At 37.6% G+C, this 16,861-nt stretch overlaps 1 protein-coding gene across 10 annotated transcripts in view; it reads left to right on the forward strand.

Moving 5' to 3' along the window:
- The window catches only part of MTM1 (myotubularin 1), a 46,594-nt gene that overhangs the window by 15,224 nt on the left and 14,509 nt on the right, over window positions 1–16,861 (forward strand). For 8 of the 10 annotated variants that reach the window (XR_014229354.1, XR_014229355.1, XM_082323285.1 and 5 more), the window contains 6 exons: window positions 89–183; window positions 1,199–1,309; window positions 2,239–2,340; window positions 12,076–12,159; window positions 13,392–13,541; window positions 15,399–15,587. Coding sequence is in view for 8 of the 10 variants with exons in the window: in XM_082323285.1 (XP_082179411.1) it covers window positions 89–183; window positions 1,199–1,309; window positions 2,239–2,340; window positions 12,076–12,159; window positions 13,392–13,541; window positions 15,399–15,587 (731 nt within the window). In the remaining 2 variants the exon portion in view is untranslated. Of the gene's footprint in view, window positions 1–68; window positions 184–1,198; window positions 1,310–2,238; window positions 2,341–12,075; window positions 12,160–13,391; window positions 13,542–15,398; window positions 15,588–16,861 lie in introns of all 10 variants that reach the window. The other 2 variants (XM_082323291.1, XM_082323286.1) reach the window with 2 other exon arrangements.

Below are 16,861 nucleotides of genomic sequence, written 5' to 3' on the forward strand. Positions count from 1 at the left end.
TCTTTGTTTTACTGCTACTTAACTGATGCTGTCCTTAGCTCTGACTTTTTCTTTTCATAATCTTTAAGAAATGCTGCATTTCTTACAGACAAGGATGTTATTTATATGTGTCCATTTAATGGCCCCGTTAAAGGAAGAGTATACATCACAAACTACAGGCTGTACCTAAGAAGTGTGGAAAATGTGAGTAATATACCACAATTACTTCTGTGGGATGAGTTGGCTTTAAACCCCCTTCCCTTCACCCCCACTGCCTTTGATTTATTTTGTGGCCAGTTCATTTGTTTTAGTTTTGGCACACTTATGCCTGTGGAATTGCATGGGTGGCTTTTTACTTTAAATGGTCTGTAATGTTTGTAATAACCGTATCTTAATTGTGTAATGACTAAATAGTAATTGCCTTTGTGCCACTGAGAAATCCGTATAAAAATGGGAGTTCTTTAAAGTCAAATGTGTTGTAGAAGTGTGATTTTTTTGCCTGGTAAAATTACAGTTTAATCACTTACACTGAACTGATACCTTTATCTTTTGTCTGTTGGTGCTTTTTTGATAGCTGTTCCCCTTACACTTATTCCGTGATAGATCAAGGGCAGCAACTAATGATGTGCAATAGTTCTTAAAGTGGCTATCAGTAAACAAAGATTTTGATCGTCCTTGCTGTTGGAAAAGAAAAATACTTTGATGAACAGAACCTCGCGTGGGTGGGGGGAATAGTGCTCGATAAGGAGCAACATGAAAGAGAAAAAAATGCGCTTGTTATCTGTTTCATAATATTCTTTTTTTAAATAAGGTTTTAGGACTATTGAACTGAGGTCTTTCTGGTTGAAGCTAACTCTACTAGTAATGTCTTTTTCATTTTGTTCTACTTGATTCTGTATATCAATAAAGCAGCCTTAGCAAGCAGAGGCAATGAGAAGTATGTAGCAGAAGGCATCTTCTAGGGTGTTGCCACCTTTTTTCCTGCATATTGTATTAGGAATGAAGCATTTTTGTTGCATGTTGAATTGGGTGACGTTCAAGGCTGTAGAGCGACTGTACAGACTTCCTAAGATGTTGGGAGGGGAGACTCAATCAAGTGCAGAAACACAATTTTGCTTCCTCTGTTTCACGTCTGCTTTCTATTCTAGAATGCATAAGAACATTTTGCTTGAGTCTTCTTTTCAGATTAATCTTTTCCGTACTCAAACTTTCCTTGCAGGATCCAGTTGTGGTATTGAATGTTCCATTGGGTGTAATTTCAAGGATTGAAAAAATGGGAGGAGCTTCAAGCAGAGGAGAGAACTCTTACGGATTAGATATAACCTGTAAAGTAAGACTTTCCAATAATTCAATAGGAAATGAAATCTAGAGGTTCCTTTTCTCACTGCTTACCTATTTATAGGAATGAAAAAACACATGTTCCTCACAGCTGAATTTAAAAAGAGCTTTTTTGGAACTGGACAGGGAAATACCTTTTCTATAAAGGGCTATTTAACTGTCCTCTCTGCGTGCGAGAAGAGGGATTGGTCTTCCTTTCTGAATCACTAATTGACAAGAGGTTTTGCACAGTGGTCTTGTTTTAGGGCATTATTCCTGCATTGCTTCATTATTTCATTTGTTCTAAAAGTAATTTTTTTTGTAATCCTAAAATCTTTGAAGAACACCTCAAATAGGGATTTTGTAAGCTGTAAAGGTGATGAAAAGCTTATGTAACAGATATCTCTATTTCCTTAGTCTCGCAAAACAACTATGTTGCCACGAAAAAATACGGTCATAGAGGAGTTCCCAGTGGATAATTCAGGATCCTTTATTTGACTCATTAATGGAGTATGCATACACATTTGATTCTTAGTAGTTAATGCGCAGATTGCTTATTTTTGACGTTAGTGATGAGAAAATAGCTAGGAACAATGTTGTCTAGACAGATTATTGGCAAATTTTCATTTTAAATACATAGAGTAACTCCCATCCTGCAAACATTCAACAGCCCATGAGACTTTTTAGTGAATCAGATACAGTCATTTCTGATGGCTTTATGCCAACGCAGCGTTTGCACCACACAGAATGTGGTACTGCTTTATTTGTGGAATTCTTATGCTCTATTTTATGGGATAAGAAATAAAACTGGACATTCTCAATGGTTTGAGGTGTGCTGCAAGCAGATTCTAAATCATATTTAGTGTATAATATAGCATTTGTACATCAGATAAAAGTATCTTACTGCTTTGGTTCACTTAAAAGATAATGCCTTTGTTTTAGGATATGAGAAATTTACGGTTTGCATTAAAACAAGAAGGGCACAGTAGAAGAGATATATTTGAAGTCCTGACAAAATATGCTTTTCCCCAGTCACATAACTTGGTAAGTTACATCATTTATACTATTGAGTTGTCTTAATGCAGAGTTCTTGCCAATTAACTTTAACTGTTTGACCTACTAATGGCCATCATGGCTGCTTAAAAAGAATAACCACAGAATCTGGTGTCAGCATAAACTGAAGAGAATTAATGTTTTTATTTTGTACATTTACAACACTTACATCTATGTATTTGTAAAATTATGGATGCTATATGCTATACTTCAGGTAAACTACTGAGCACCTCTGATCCATACAGATTTCATTGCTTAGAGACTGCAAGTTATCCTCCCTAATTAGGAAATACAGCAGTATGTGCCTTACTTGATTTCTTGAGAATGTTAAACTGTTGGACAGTCTCCAAGGCAATGATTAAATATGAATCGCCAAGAGTTTTACTTCAGGAAAAGAAGACGTGGTAAGGTAACACTTGTTTTATTGATGAAACTGATGAAAAATATAACAGGCAGCTAATACAGTAATGAATTTACACAGATTTATTTCAGGTAAATAAACAATCTTATGGAAGGAATTGAGTGACAATGGTGTTAACTAACCATTATCTTCCGTTTCTTTGCTGAAATCTGTGTACTGTGCTTGGTGGATCATTTTGACATCTCTTTAGTAAATGCTTTATTTTGTCTCTTGTAAAATTCAGTTTACATTTTATTGGGATGCTTTCATTTAGGATAATTGTATAAGAGCTCTCTTCACACAATGTTGGAGGGTTCTGCTATGCATTTTTAAGAGCTTTGTTCTGAGAATTGTTGAGTATATGAGGCTGCAGCAAGAATCTTATTTCCTTCTCTGAAGATACATGTCAATCAATGGGCTATATTCTATAAACATTTAATTCTTTAAAACTTTTTTGCAGATATTTTGCATTCTGTATGCAAACAGTCTGTGGAATGAAAGCATAAGGAAAAATAAATGCTTTAGCTTAGAATGTTTTGTAGTGTTGACAAATAGGTCTTAAGAAGTGAGATTTCTACACTTGGGTAGGTGTGAGGAGTTGTACTTACAAAGAAAACTGTTGTAAAAGAAGTGAATATATCTCTAACTCTACTGCTGGCACTTTATGCATCTTTTAATCGAGAATGATTGAAAGCATAACAGGATATATGGACTTTGAAAGGATGATGGAAGACAGAGAGAGAAAGCTATATGTAGAAATATCAAATTGTAGAAAAGTTCAGGTCAAAAGGTGCTTCTGGACATCATCTGGTCCAGGCTTCTGTTGCAAGTAGGGCCTTAGATTAGGTTATCCAGGGCATGGTCAAGCCTAGTCTTGAACACTTCCTGTGAGGTAGATTCCATCACATCTCTGGGCAATCTCATCCAATATTGAATCGTTCTCATGGTGAAGAATTTTTTCTTTCCCTTATATTGAGGACCTGCGTGGATTTATGTGTAGTGAATGTGGACACATTAAGTTGTAACTGACTTGGGCGAGTCCCTTGTAGGATTTTTTTTTTTTATGGTGTCCAGTCCAACTACAGGGCTTAAATAACATGGTGATGAGATGTGGACTTGTGTTAGGTTTTGTCATCCAAAAAGACACGGTGTTCCTGTCTAGTGATGGTAGTGAGTCGTGTGGAGTAGTACGCTTCCTGCTTTATTCGTTCCACCTGTTGGACCTAGTAAGCCTCATCATTACATGGCCTGGCCCATTTTGAATGTAACTTGCAGCTAAAAGTTATGCTCAGTAACAAAAGGCTTGGTCAAGGCAGAGGTAATTTTGCCTCCACATTCAGTAAAGTACAAAACTTGGGAAGATAGTGACAATATGGAGAACGGCCGTACTTTATATCTCTTAGCTATGTCTGGAGCAGGGTATAACCATGAGAAATTATGATTACTTTGGAGTGAAATAAAGTGAGCCTGTGTTATATCATAAAGTTGCACCTGTTCTTATTTTCTAATGTCACAATGTGGATGAGCCCTTAACTTTAAAATGAGCTAAGCAAGTGTGTGATATTTTTGGTGTGCTTTCACTGTATTTCAGCAAGCAGTTTAAATTAATCCTGCCAAAGGTGGGTGTTGCTGCCTGGTTGTTCATTCCTGCCTTGGTTTTCCCTGCATGAGTTTGAGGCTGCGTGATGAACCAAATAGGGAACTGAAAGGGACTGAAGCTAAACAAGGAGAAAAAAAAAAAAATAAAAGCTTTACACTGAGTCATTTCCTCAGTCTTGTTAGCCCAATGTGAGGATGGGGTCGGGGCATCTATGGGTGGATGTGAATGAAGAGGAACGATGGGACTGCCTCTTTCAGTGGCTAGTTTAGAACGAGGTTTCACTGTCTGAATATGACAGTATGTCTGGGCTGGGCATGCCTGCCTTCTCCTTTGAGTGTACGCTAACACTCTGACCACGCAGCCAGCTCGATCAGGAAGATCTTTTTATAAAGAACATGCTGTGGCTTCACGTGACAGCTGGGTGAAGATGGCAGCCCTCTGCTACTCAATGCTGAGCTCTTACTTTTGAGTCGTCTCCTTTGCTCTACCTTCCAGCCATGTGGTTGATTATTCCTCTTTTACCAAACTGACAGTTGTATAATTGCCAAGTAAGCCAATACAGCTCACTTATCCAACACACAATATTCTGTTTTCTGAGTTAGTCTTGTGCCACTTTTAATAATTTGAGGAGACCTGGTTTGAAATCAGTATGCACCAGAACCAGTGCAAGAGAGGGCATGTGAGTGGAACTGGGAGCAGGCAGGAGAGAAAAGAGAGGGATGTCCTATTTTTAGCTGTGTTAAACTGGTAATTTTGCTCAGACCACCTTGTGGAATGGCATCCTTGGTCTTCAGCTGGTTCAGCAGCACTGATGCTTGTGCAGTTCTGCAGTGGAAAGAAGGTATCATCAGGAAAATAAAGTTCTAAACCTTTATTATCCTGATTTTTATCTGTATTTTTATATTTTATGTCAGATTTTTATCTGAATGATTTTTATCTGTAGTGGAACCACATCCTTACAGTTGATCCCAAACAAGAACTTTTAGAGATGCCTTGCTTCTATTTTCTTCATGCTATACTATTGTCAGACAATTGGATGGTACATACAGCCCAAAACATTATTTCTGAGTGGAGTGTACTTATTGTTTTCAAGATTTTCCTCCATCACCAGCCTAAAAGCAGTGTTTGAGAGCCTATAATAAATCACAGGTCTGTGTGCAACTGTTCATCAGTATCTCAGCATTGTCCCATGTGCTTACTTCCAGAAGCTAATTCTTGTCTCTCTCTGGTTTGAGCATAGGTTGGGTTCAGATCTCCTTGAATCAGTCACATAATGATAAAATCTGATAGCTCATCTGACTGGCAGCTTAGTTGATATGGAGCAAGCAGCTGTTATCCATAATCCTCTGTTGCATTTGCAAACTTGTGCTAATTGAAAGAAAATCATTGCTGAAAGTGTTTTTTAAAAAGTTCAAGAAAAAAACCCCAAAAACAACAAAAAAACCCAAACAAAAACCCAAAAGAAACCCCCAAAATTGAATGTCTGTATTACCCCACAAAAGATGAGATATTTAGTCTCTGTAGTTTAGTTTCTGCATAGCAGCTGCTTCACTTCCTGATCTTATCTTGAAACTACACGTCATCATTTTTATCAGATTATTCACCACCATAATACCTGCATGATACATATTTATTCCTAACCACGATAGCTCTGTGGGAATACCAGTTTTGATGAGACACACTGGTAGTCATGCTGTCTGACCTCTCCCACTCCCAATGTAGCTAGTTACCCTGGTAATTTAAAATGTCTGAGAGTCTGATCATGACAGTGTTGCTGTTGGATCTACAGAGATGATTTTAGATGACAGTGAGGCCTGGCATAGGTGCCTATCTGGTGGAGCACTTGATTTTGCAAAAAAACATTTGACTTGAGGCTTCATTCTAAATGACTTATGTCAGTCTCAGTGCAATAATGGTGTAAGGTTACCGTATTCGCAAATGATCAGAAGTTCATTATGTAAATACTGCAACGTCTGGTCTTAGTTTTTAGATGAACAGGTAAGAAATAACTGTCTGAGTTGTAGTAATGGCATATTAAAGGCAAGGATAATGATATCTTTATTTTTAAAGACACTGAGAAACTGACAGCCTTTTCACTGAGTAAAAGCTTAGTGATTTGTAACGTATGAAAAGCATAAACCAGTAAGTTAGAAACAGAAAAAACAATTGACTTTCTTTGCACATGTGTAACACCTTCTTGTTCTAGTTTTGCTGCTTTCTTCTTTTGTAATGCATAAAGATTGGTCAAATATTTAATAAATTGTGTATATGTTATATGCTCATGTACAAGGTGAACATGTATTTATGTACTATGATTCCATAAATAGAGTAACTATACAACTATTTGTAAATAGACTGCTTGCCAAACTGTATTGTCAGATTGCAGCTGCTCTCTCCTTTATCTCCCAGAACTACGTTGTGTTGTGAGCAACCAGTGTATCGTGTATTATTTTTGTGTGCAAAATGGTAATAATAAATTGAATGTTGAAGGCAAGCACTGTAGGAGGACTGAAAAAGAGACTGTGTGCGTTGAAATTGTGGCTTAGCACCTGCGAGGAAGTAAACAGAATTATTTGCACAGTGAAGCATTAAAAAGTAGCTTACCAAAAATGTTACAAGATTTGAAAGCCTTTTTTACAGTGAAGTAGTAGCCTTCTGCTTCAAGGGAAGCAGTAGTCTTCTGCTTTTAGACTATGGATCTGCAATGAAATCCCAATTCCCTTCTACGCAAAGAGGCTTTAATTTGCTTTTGCAAAAATCTTAACTGATGTATTACAAGTCTTACTTGTTTTTACCAACTACAGGTATTGATAAGTCACAAGCCTTTCACCCCATAAGTTTTTTCTGAGTGGTGATTTACTGTAATTTTTTAATATTTCTTACCTCTTTAATGCTTTCCTTTATTCCTTTGTTCTATTTCCCATGGCAGCCCAAAAGAATTTGAAACTGATTTTTAATTAGTTGATAGACTAATAGGAATTGATCGGCTTCCATCAGACATGCAGCACTAATCTCCATCAAACTTAGAACAGATGTGGTCAGTATGTTGGAAGTGACCGCAAATGGCTTTGAACCCAAGATGAGATAAAACCAGTAATCAGTATAACGTAAGGTAAATCTATGCTTTATTCAAGTGGCTTTCAGCTAGCTGGTCTCAGTGCTGAGAGGAGGCAGGCCAGCTCAGGCTCGCTGCCTGAAACACTGATTTATTAAGCTGGTCGTCTGCCTGAAACTTGTACTGTTGCTTGTACTTAGTCAGTATCCTACCGAACTATATAGAGTTGGCTCAGGTGTATCTGTACCAACCATAGTTATGCTTTCTGATTATATGTTCATGATTTTAAAAAGCCTGTTCATGATCTAAAAAAAATCCAAACCACACTTTTATTGTACTGCAATATTGTTCTGAATCTGAATGTTTCTTGTGTGTAGGTTTTATTTTTTTAAATTTCCAACCATTTTTGTGGAATTTAAATGCACCTCATGAAGCTGCAGTTGATTTAATTCCTAGGAAAATAGGCTGGGTGCAATAGGAGCTGTGGAGAAGTGCTTTTTATTGGAGAGGCAGGATTAACGGTGAGAGAAGGGAATGGGATTTTGTGTGTAGAGGGAAGAAAGAAATGAGTGGAGGCTAGGGTGGAGGCTCAGAGCACCTGAAGTATTGTTTGGGGAGAAGGAGGGTTTGGCAGGGATGTACCATAGATGGGGAGGAAAGGAGAGATGTGTGAAGAAGGCATGGAGTGGAACGGGCCAACTTTTTATGATACTCTGGTATTTGAAAGGCTTGCCTGGGTGCATAATGACTGAGAGAGGTTGGCAGGGCTTTTCTGCTTTGTGGAGCCATGCAATTCCTATAGATGGTCATGTAGTTTGCTTCACTGACCTTCCTCTGCCCTCCGCGCTCTGACGGATATAAATGCACACCCAGCAGGTCCGTGCTAAACGCCTGCGGGCGGTGAAGTGACTTCCCTGCTTTCATCCTGACACAAGAGGTGTGTGTATGTGAGGGGCACCAAGATGAAGGAAGCTGTGTCCACAAAAAACTAAGCCATGTGTTTTTACTAAGATAGCACCTCTCAAATCTTACATCAAGTGATATGAGAACGTATGCAGAATATATTGTAAATGGCATAATTTTTTCTTCCCATAATTTCTTTCTGTTCCATTTGTCAATTTGGAGCATCAGAATAATAAAAGGTCCAATTCAACAAAAAATGTTATTCGATAGAAATTACTTCGCATTGCTCATTATCACATGTTTCTAATACATAAAAGTAATGTACCGATGTGTGCTAAATATGGCTTGTACTGACACAAGTAAGAAAATACAATTGTATTCAAGCGTGTATCTTATATTTGCTTAAGTATATGATTCTTAGTATTAAAATTATTATAAATGTGAGTTGCTTGTTACGCTGAAGTTAAACTGTAGTTTGAAATTAAATAGAACTATGCAAAATGAGTATAAATGTATGTGGAGTTTACCTTCTCCTACTCTGACTCTTCTCCTGTGTCATGTTGGAATACATAGAGGGATACAAATTTTACTTTCATCTAATGAGCTGCTTAAGTGGATGTGAACGTATGAAAACCTTAGTTTGAGAAATTACTTTAAACTGTATATTGCTGAATGGAACCATGCTATGATTGTCAGAGTGGAAAAGGAAGCATTTTCACTCTTTGACACTGCTTTATATATTTATTTGTATATTTTGTTGTAAGAGATGGGCCTAAGGCAGGGTGGCGATGTTGCTGTATTTCAGTCTCTAGCATTTAGTCCGGACTAAAGTTCCGTCTTCACTGAATATTTCAATACTTGAGATATCAAGTCTTAAGTGAAAGGGGGTGGTGGGGGCAGGATTCAGATCTTTAATCTCTTTTGTACAATGAGGAAGACTTTCAGTAATAACCAGATTAACTGTACAGTCTGTACACAATGTGCACATGTAAGTGTGTGTATGTAAGTTTTTTGTTATAATTTATTCAACTCTTGCAGAAGAAAAAGGATTTTTAGTCTTCAGGTTTTTTTAGATGCTCTTCAATTTCAAATACTGTTCTTGTTGGAGTATACTTAGAGGTTTTTTTCTGAATTGCTCATGTAAAAATCTAAGTCCAAACTTTACTGCATACACTTTTGCATTCATTTTAGTGTTCTGTTATTTGTTAGACTTCAGATTTTTGCTAGTTGATCCATGCTACTAATGATGATTTTTTTTTTTTTTTTTTTCTTGAGCAATGTAGGAAGAATTTGCAGTACCTGGAATGTCAATAGAACTCATGAAGCTTAATTGTCAGCTTTAGTAGTTGTGGGTTGTGTGACTGAAAGCAGACGTGGTAAAGCTGCTGTATCTAGGCGTTTTAAATGAAACATGCTGTACATAGGAGGACATTGTTCTTTCAGAAAGGATTCTGTCTGTCCCCTCCTCATGCATAGTAAAGTTAACCCTGTTTTTTAAAAAGTGAAAACAAAATACACTTTTCCATCTGATTTCTTGTGGATTTTTTTTTTGTGGGTGACATGAGCAGCATAGCTGCTATTTGTGTATTTCTACTTTGGAGCAGCACCTTCTTTATCCGCAAAATCTTCTATGTAACAGCTATCACAGTGCACTGTAATAAACTCATGTATTCTACTTATCAGGCCTTAAGCTGGGTAATTTTTAAGTTCTCACCAGGAAACTTGCAGTAAGTAGCAACTTAAATAAGTAACGTATTCCTGCCTCTGAGACATCTTTTAAGTGATGTTAGGATTCCAGTGTTTGTTTCCTACTGTTAGAAGATTCTCCTTTGTCTCTGGTTCCTTGGTGAATTCTTAGCCTAGTTGCTCTTCGGGATATAGCAAATTGCTTTAGGGAGGAGGGGATGGTTCTTGTGTGTAGCTATTTATTAATAGTTCAGCAAATCAGTTGTATCTACTGCTTTAGATAGTGATATTCCTGTATTCCTCGTTTGCAATTCAACCAACCAACCTTTTTCAGTTTTTCTGCTTAACTTCTGATACTTGCACCTACTTCTAACAGAATGTTTGCTTTTTTTTTTTCTAATACAGTTGATGTCTTTCCTTTTCCTTTCTTCATCTCTTCCTCCATCCAACGTTATAGCGGTTTACTTAGTCAAAAGAATCTGTAATGTTTGCTTACGCTGAAGGCCTACCCCTTCAAAAATGGTGAAGACATTCAGAAAACACAACTTGGGAATGCATCCTGTGCTTCTACAAACTTGCCAGTTAATGTACTTGCTCTAAAATACTGATTTAATTTAAAATTCCAGTTTCTAAAACTACTGGGATAAAGTATCTTGTGTGAGCAGTAGCATCCTTTTAAAATACTTGTCGATTTGAAATACATGAGCAAAAACCTCCTCCTTTTGGAGGGATTGAGTTTTGTGTTTTGATTAGAGCTGTTTACTGTTCAAACCATTGTAACGTATTAGGGTGAATAGAATTGCCTTGAGCCGTTAGGGTCTGCCTTCATAAGATCTAAAGAAACCTCCATCTGGGCCCACGGTGCGCTTGAGAAGCATTGCCTTACTTCTGTAGATGTAATCCTGCCACCTTAGAACCACGATGTTTTTTCTTGCTTGCCAGGTTTTCTGCATTTCTGCTTAGTTCAGGTCTATGCCTGTGAAAATGATGTAGATTTGGGATGTTCAGTTTAGCATTCAATTTATTCTTTTAATGTCTTTGAAGAGCTAGGAGACTTTCAGGTTTTTTTGTTACAAAGGAGCTACGATGGCTCTTGAATGCTTTCTGCTCTGGCTGCTGTTGCTCAGTTAGCTCAGGACAACACATTCTCTTCTGCGCTTGCTTTTTTTTTTTTTTTTTTTGAACAACTTAGTTTCGTGCTCCAGTTGGCATCTGAAGAATTCGTAGGCCACCAAAATCAATTTTCTCAATGAAGGAGAGTCTTAAAATAAACATTACTTTTGCTTTCATCATAACCTGTAAAAACAAGCCAAGGAAAAAAGGGCTTAGTTCGGTAATACAGCCCCCTTGGAACTGGTTGAAATGAGAAGGAAGCTAAAATGTATGAGGAAGTTGTGAGAACCCTGGGTGAGGATGCTGTGTTGTGTAAAGGAGTCTTGAGAGTGAGCAACAAAGCAAGAGAAAAGTAGGTAGTGTAACCTGCTAACAACGTGTTTTGTTTCATTTTCAAAGGCAACTTTTTAATTTTCATGGAGTTTTACAGTAAACTGCATTTCTGTTAGTAAGGATCAGCTGGGGAGAGGATGCAGAAAGAAGGCTGCTTCCTAATGGCAATGAATAGCAATTAAAACCTTTTTACACTTTCAATTCAGCATCTAATATTTTATGTAGTAATTGCAGCTGTACCTATTAGAGAAATTTTGGTGACAAGACGGTAGTTTATTTGGTGAGGACATAAAATATGGAAAATAAACTGTTATAAACTATTTTAAAACATTTCAACCTCCTGACAGTAAAAAAAAATCCAATGGTTTAAGCATTGTAATTTTTATTATTTTGTCAAGTCTTGTTCCAACTATTGTCACATTCTCATTATTTCATTACCAGATCTGTATTGTTTGTTACTTCTTGCTCTTTGCTTTACAGTCTATATTATAAATATCAGATTTAAATGGAGAGAAGGAGGCTGGCATGAAAAAGTCCTATTTTGTGGCAGGCATTTGGGTGTAACTGATGATGGGCCCTCATATTTGCCACTTTCAGTCAGAGTTTGGTGTAATAAGCTTCTTTTACATCCTACAGCTTTTTTTTGCGTTTGCAAATGAAGAAAAGTTTTCTGAAAATGGGTGGATGGTGTACAATCCGATGTCCGAATACAGGAGACAAGTGAGTTATTAAAGTTGCTGTTGCCTGTTGCTTTCATATCTGACAACTTACATAGAGGAGTTATTGTTTGTACATTTCTCTGATCAGCTCTTTTGTGGGGGGAGCTGAGAATGGGAGAAGATGAAAATACAACTTGGAAAAAAGTAAAGAAAAGAAATAAAACACTGGAACCTTCCAAAAAATTAGAATGTCGCAGGAAGGTAGCCTGCTCTTTGAAGGAAGCTATTGATACCTCTTACAATGTGCCACTGTTAAGTGAGCAGGGGGTGGGGAGAACGTACCAAATATGTAACTACTGTGTCCTAAATATAGATTTGATTTGGTCTACTTCTTCCTGAAGTGAAGGGGAAAAAAAAAAAGCTTATTTTAGAAACAGCGTTGCTTTACAGAGGTTATTTATATGTCTATCACTATTCTGCCTTGCTCTTTAGGTGATTTTGGAAAAACGTCAATGGAAAAGGATGATATATTTAATTTTAAAATGTCTTTTAGACTATTTTTGCTTTATGACATGTTTCTTTTTGAAAGATTTAAATAGCAAACAATAAGGACTTCCTTAGATTTTTTTTTTTCTCCTCCATATTTTTTTGGTTCAAGGTTTAGAGGCCTAAGACCCAAAAAAGGTAAAATACAAACACCCACACAAACCCCACTGTGCGTGTGGAGGGCTTATCAGGCTTTCTCAATTTCCTGGCTGCTGTTTGTGAAATGCCTTACTGAGCAGACTGCAGCTAAAAGTTGTTGTTTCTCAATAAGAAAGCTACCCTGAATCTTATTTTTAACCTGAAGGTAGTATCAAGCTGCAGGGAAGAAAGGTTGAGATGAGACTTCTTCCCCCTGTTGTCAGGACCACAGTCTCTTTTCAGCAGGCAAAATGGAAAGGCAGAGCTTTGAGGGAGAAGAGAAGGCAATTTTCTTTCCTCAATCCCACAGTTAAAGAAATACATCTGCTAGTTTCAATCATTGTTTTGAAACTCGTTGTAAGAATAGAATTGTGTATGTAAGAGTATATGAGATAGCTATGCAGTTGTTTAAGGCTGTGAATCCATCAGCAATGAGCAATTTTGTGTGGCCTTGTAATCTTTTTCTTCTGTTGTTTTGAAACAGTACTGTAGTTAGGTTAAATTGGTAGGTTGTTGCCACCATGTGGCCATAGTGTCATGTAAAATTCAAGAGCAGAATTATTATTTTTCAGCCAAAACCAGATTGAGAAACTTTGTGTTACATTTTAGGGACTGCCTAATGAACGGTGGCGAGTAACGTTTATTAATGAACATTACGGACTGTGTGACACATATCCGTCGCTCTTAGTAGTGCCATATAATGCAACAGACGATGATCTCAAGAAAGTTGCTGCCTTTAGGTCCCGAAATAGAATCCCGGTGAGTATTACGTGATGAAAGTTACCTTATAGTGTAGCTACTTTTAAGTATGCATCCAAACAACTTCTTGCTGAACATGACACAGAGGATGCTTTTTTTGGAAACGGTTACAGCAAAATAGTTTTGATTGGCTGGTGGTTTTTACTGCTTGAAACTAGTGTCTTGGCCAAGCCACATTTCCGTTTTTCCCCCACAACAATCACCCATTCCAACTTTGTTGGTTTTAACTTGACTTCTCTAGTAACAACTGCCAGCATTGCAGATTCCCTTTTCTTAATGAAGTATGAGCCTTAGAGTGCCATCTGTACTAGTTTGTTGACTATTGTTGGAGGCACATAAAAAGTGATAGGAAATGTTATCCTCCTGTAAGCAAACCGCATGGCATATAAACATAGTTCCAATGGTTGGTCCTAAAATAAGACCTCATGCATAGTCTCTATAGTGAATTCTTGGGCTTTTTAGCCCTTTAACTTGGGCTGTGGAATTTAAGATAAACCCATTTAATTTTGGGGTATATTTCTGTAACTAAAATTCTTTGAGGTGAGAGAATTTTTATGTATTGGCTCTTTACAGCACTATAGAAAATACTAATTTCTATCACAATACAATCTGTTTTAAGTAGTATTTCAACTTGGCAAACTCAGAAGGGGTGCTAGATTCTTAGTAGCAGAAAGCTGCCTTGGATCTCAGTTAATTTCAAACAGATGCGAAATTCAATATGATAAATATTTATTAGATACGGTATTTACTGACAGACTAGGCCTATAATTATAAATTTACTATATATACACACATGTGTATATGTATAATATATAACATGTATAAAATATATATGTTAAATATATAGTGTGTGCGTATAATTTTTATAACCTAGCTGTATGTTCTCTGTCATCTCAAAATTCATGACAGGGCTTTTGTATGCCTGTACAGTGAGAGTCATTTCCTTGGTAATAGTAATTTTTATTCTTGTCAGGAAATAACCAATCATACTCACCCACGCACCCACTGACAGGTCTCGTTTCTAGATATACAGCTGAGGGTTGTATTTCAGGAGTGAATACTTTCTGAGGATTTTTTTCTTTTTGTTTGAACTCTGATGTACTTTCACCCTGTAACCCACAACTTTCAGTCTGGGTGAGAACACTGTTTCTTAATATTCTTCAGCGATGAAGTTGGAGTTTTTGCCTGCTTCTTGGCGTGCTTATCTTTAATCTCTTGCACTGCAATCTGTTCGCTCGGCAGCTCACTGTCTCTTGTTTGTGCTAAGTCCCCTCTGGCTCAGAAGAACAGAAGCAAAGGCAGCATGCACTCTGCTCCAGTGCCTCCTCTTTGTGAAGAGGGCTGAGGAACAAAATGTACTTTAAAGAGAAGGGGAAACATTCAAGATACTGCAGAAAGGTTCAGCTTTCCTTCCTTATCCAAAAAAAGAGAAAAGTTGTTCTTGTAGAACTGGAGCATCTTAGTCACCGTTTCTACAATGAGTTCATTCTTCTGAATTGTTTCTTAGTTTCAACAGGCATTGCTATGTTTCCAGTTTGCTTTTCAGAATTATTTGTGCAACCTAAGACTTGTAGGAAAATATTAAAATACCCTGGATTACATAGGTAAGTATAATTTCAATAAGAGTTAAATATGTAAGAGAATGAACTCTTTTTAAAGATTATTATTATTAAATTTTATAAGACATTTATAAGACTTATAAGTGGAAGCAGTTGAGATGCCTGGGGATTATCTTTTGAAGAAATAAAATGTGTTAATTTTCATATTATCTATTTTAAAGAATGTAACTTTAAAATTTAAAGTTATGATTCTTTAAGAAAATTTATTTCTTCTCATGTGTTTTTGACATGTGACTAGGTTCTGTCATGGATTCATCCAGAGACTCAAGCTGTTATTATGCGCTGCAGTCAACCCCTTGTTGGAATGAGTGGCAAGCGGAATAAAGATGATGAAAGATATCTTGATATCATCAGGGAGGCTAATGGGCAAATCTCAAAACTGACCATCTATGATGCTAGGCCCAATGTCAATGCAGTCGCAAACAAGGTAAACAGATGCTTAATATTTGTGAAGGGGAGTGGGGAGGAGACTTAGTTTGAAGTTTACTTTGAGGAGGTTTTGGGGAACAGTAGTCATCTTAATGTAGATAAATTTAGATAATCAAAGACTGAGGCTCAAGGCCATGAAAGGACATGAGTGCCTAAGTAGGTCAAAAGCAGGGTTTCAGGACCATATGTGGATTTCCAGACATGCTTTACCCTGTCTGTTATCAGTCAAGCACAGATCTTAGCATGGGACTGAAGTCAGATATGACTACACTCTGCACTGTGAGGTAGATGTAGGCTGAGCTGTATAGCATGTCCTCTGTTGGAATGACATGCCACCTCTGTGCGAGCCACAGCTCTGCTTCATATCCTCCGGGAAAATTGTATCCTGGAAAGGCTGTGTGCATAAAGCCAAGCCCACGGATAGGCATCCTTTCTTCGGTGCTTCCTAACCATTACATGAAGCACTTCAGACCTATCTGGGCATCCAGCAAATAAGGAGAAAGGGATGAATAAGTTAATTTGGGGGTTTGCACTCTAAACAGCAGTATGGGTATGATCTTGGATACCTAGATACCTGTTCTTCCCGAGGTGCCTGTAGTTGGTAAGTGCAGTAACAGAAGTAGTGTTTCCATCTGACAAAATGACCATTTCTGTGCTAATCTGCAATCAAAGTCTAAATGGGATCAGAATCATAGAACAGCCCAGGTTGGAAGGGACCTCAAAAGATCATCTGGTCCAACCTTTCAAGAAGAAAGGTGCCTTGATGTTCCCTCTGCTCCCCACCAACTCTGGTGAGGATTGTTCAGGCGTACTCAGGTAACGCCAGTCACAGTGTGTCGATGTTATATTTGGCGTGGAGCACAGCAGACATGGATGTGCTCCGTGTTTATATGAAAAGCCTAGTTAGGGAGAGGCGGTGAAGGACCCAAGTTTAATGCTTTCTTAGTATGAGAATGTACCAACTTCATTCCCTCCATGCCTAGGATCGTCCCTTACCCACTGAACTTCAAGCACAAATGAGCTCTTCAGTACTTCACTAGTGAAGTTGTGTGTCTGCACAGCAAAGAGCGTGAGAGAGATGAGCTCAAGAGGTTTGAGATCTTAGTGAAACGATGAGTGTGCGTATCTGGGAGAGAAGGAGTTCTAGCTTATGAATAGTTTTTTGGCACAAAATGAATACTAATTTAGTGCAATGAGTCCTCTTCGATGTTTGTGCTGAAAAGAACATGAAATGGTAAAACTTCTTTGCCTCTAGGAGGTTTATATGTAACA

This window comes from Platalea leucorodia (assembly GCF_965183815.1).
Source record: "Platalea leucorodia genome assembly, chromosome: 10".
NCBI classification, from domain to species: domain Eukaryota; kingdom Metazoa; phylum Chordata; class Aves; order Pelecaniformes; family Threskiornithidae; genus Platalea; species Platalea leucorodia.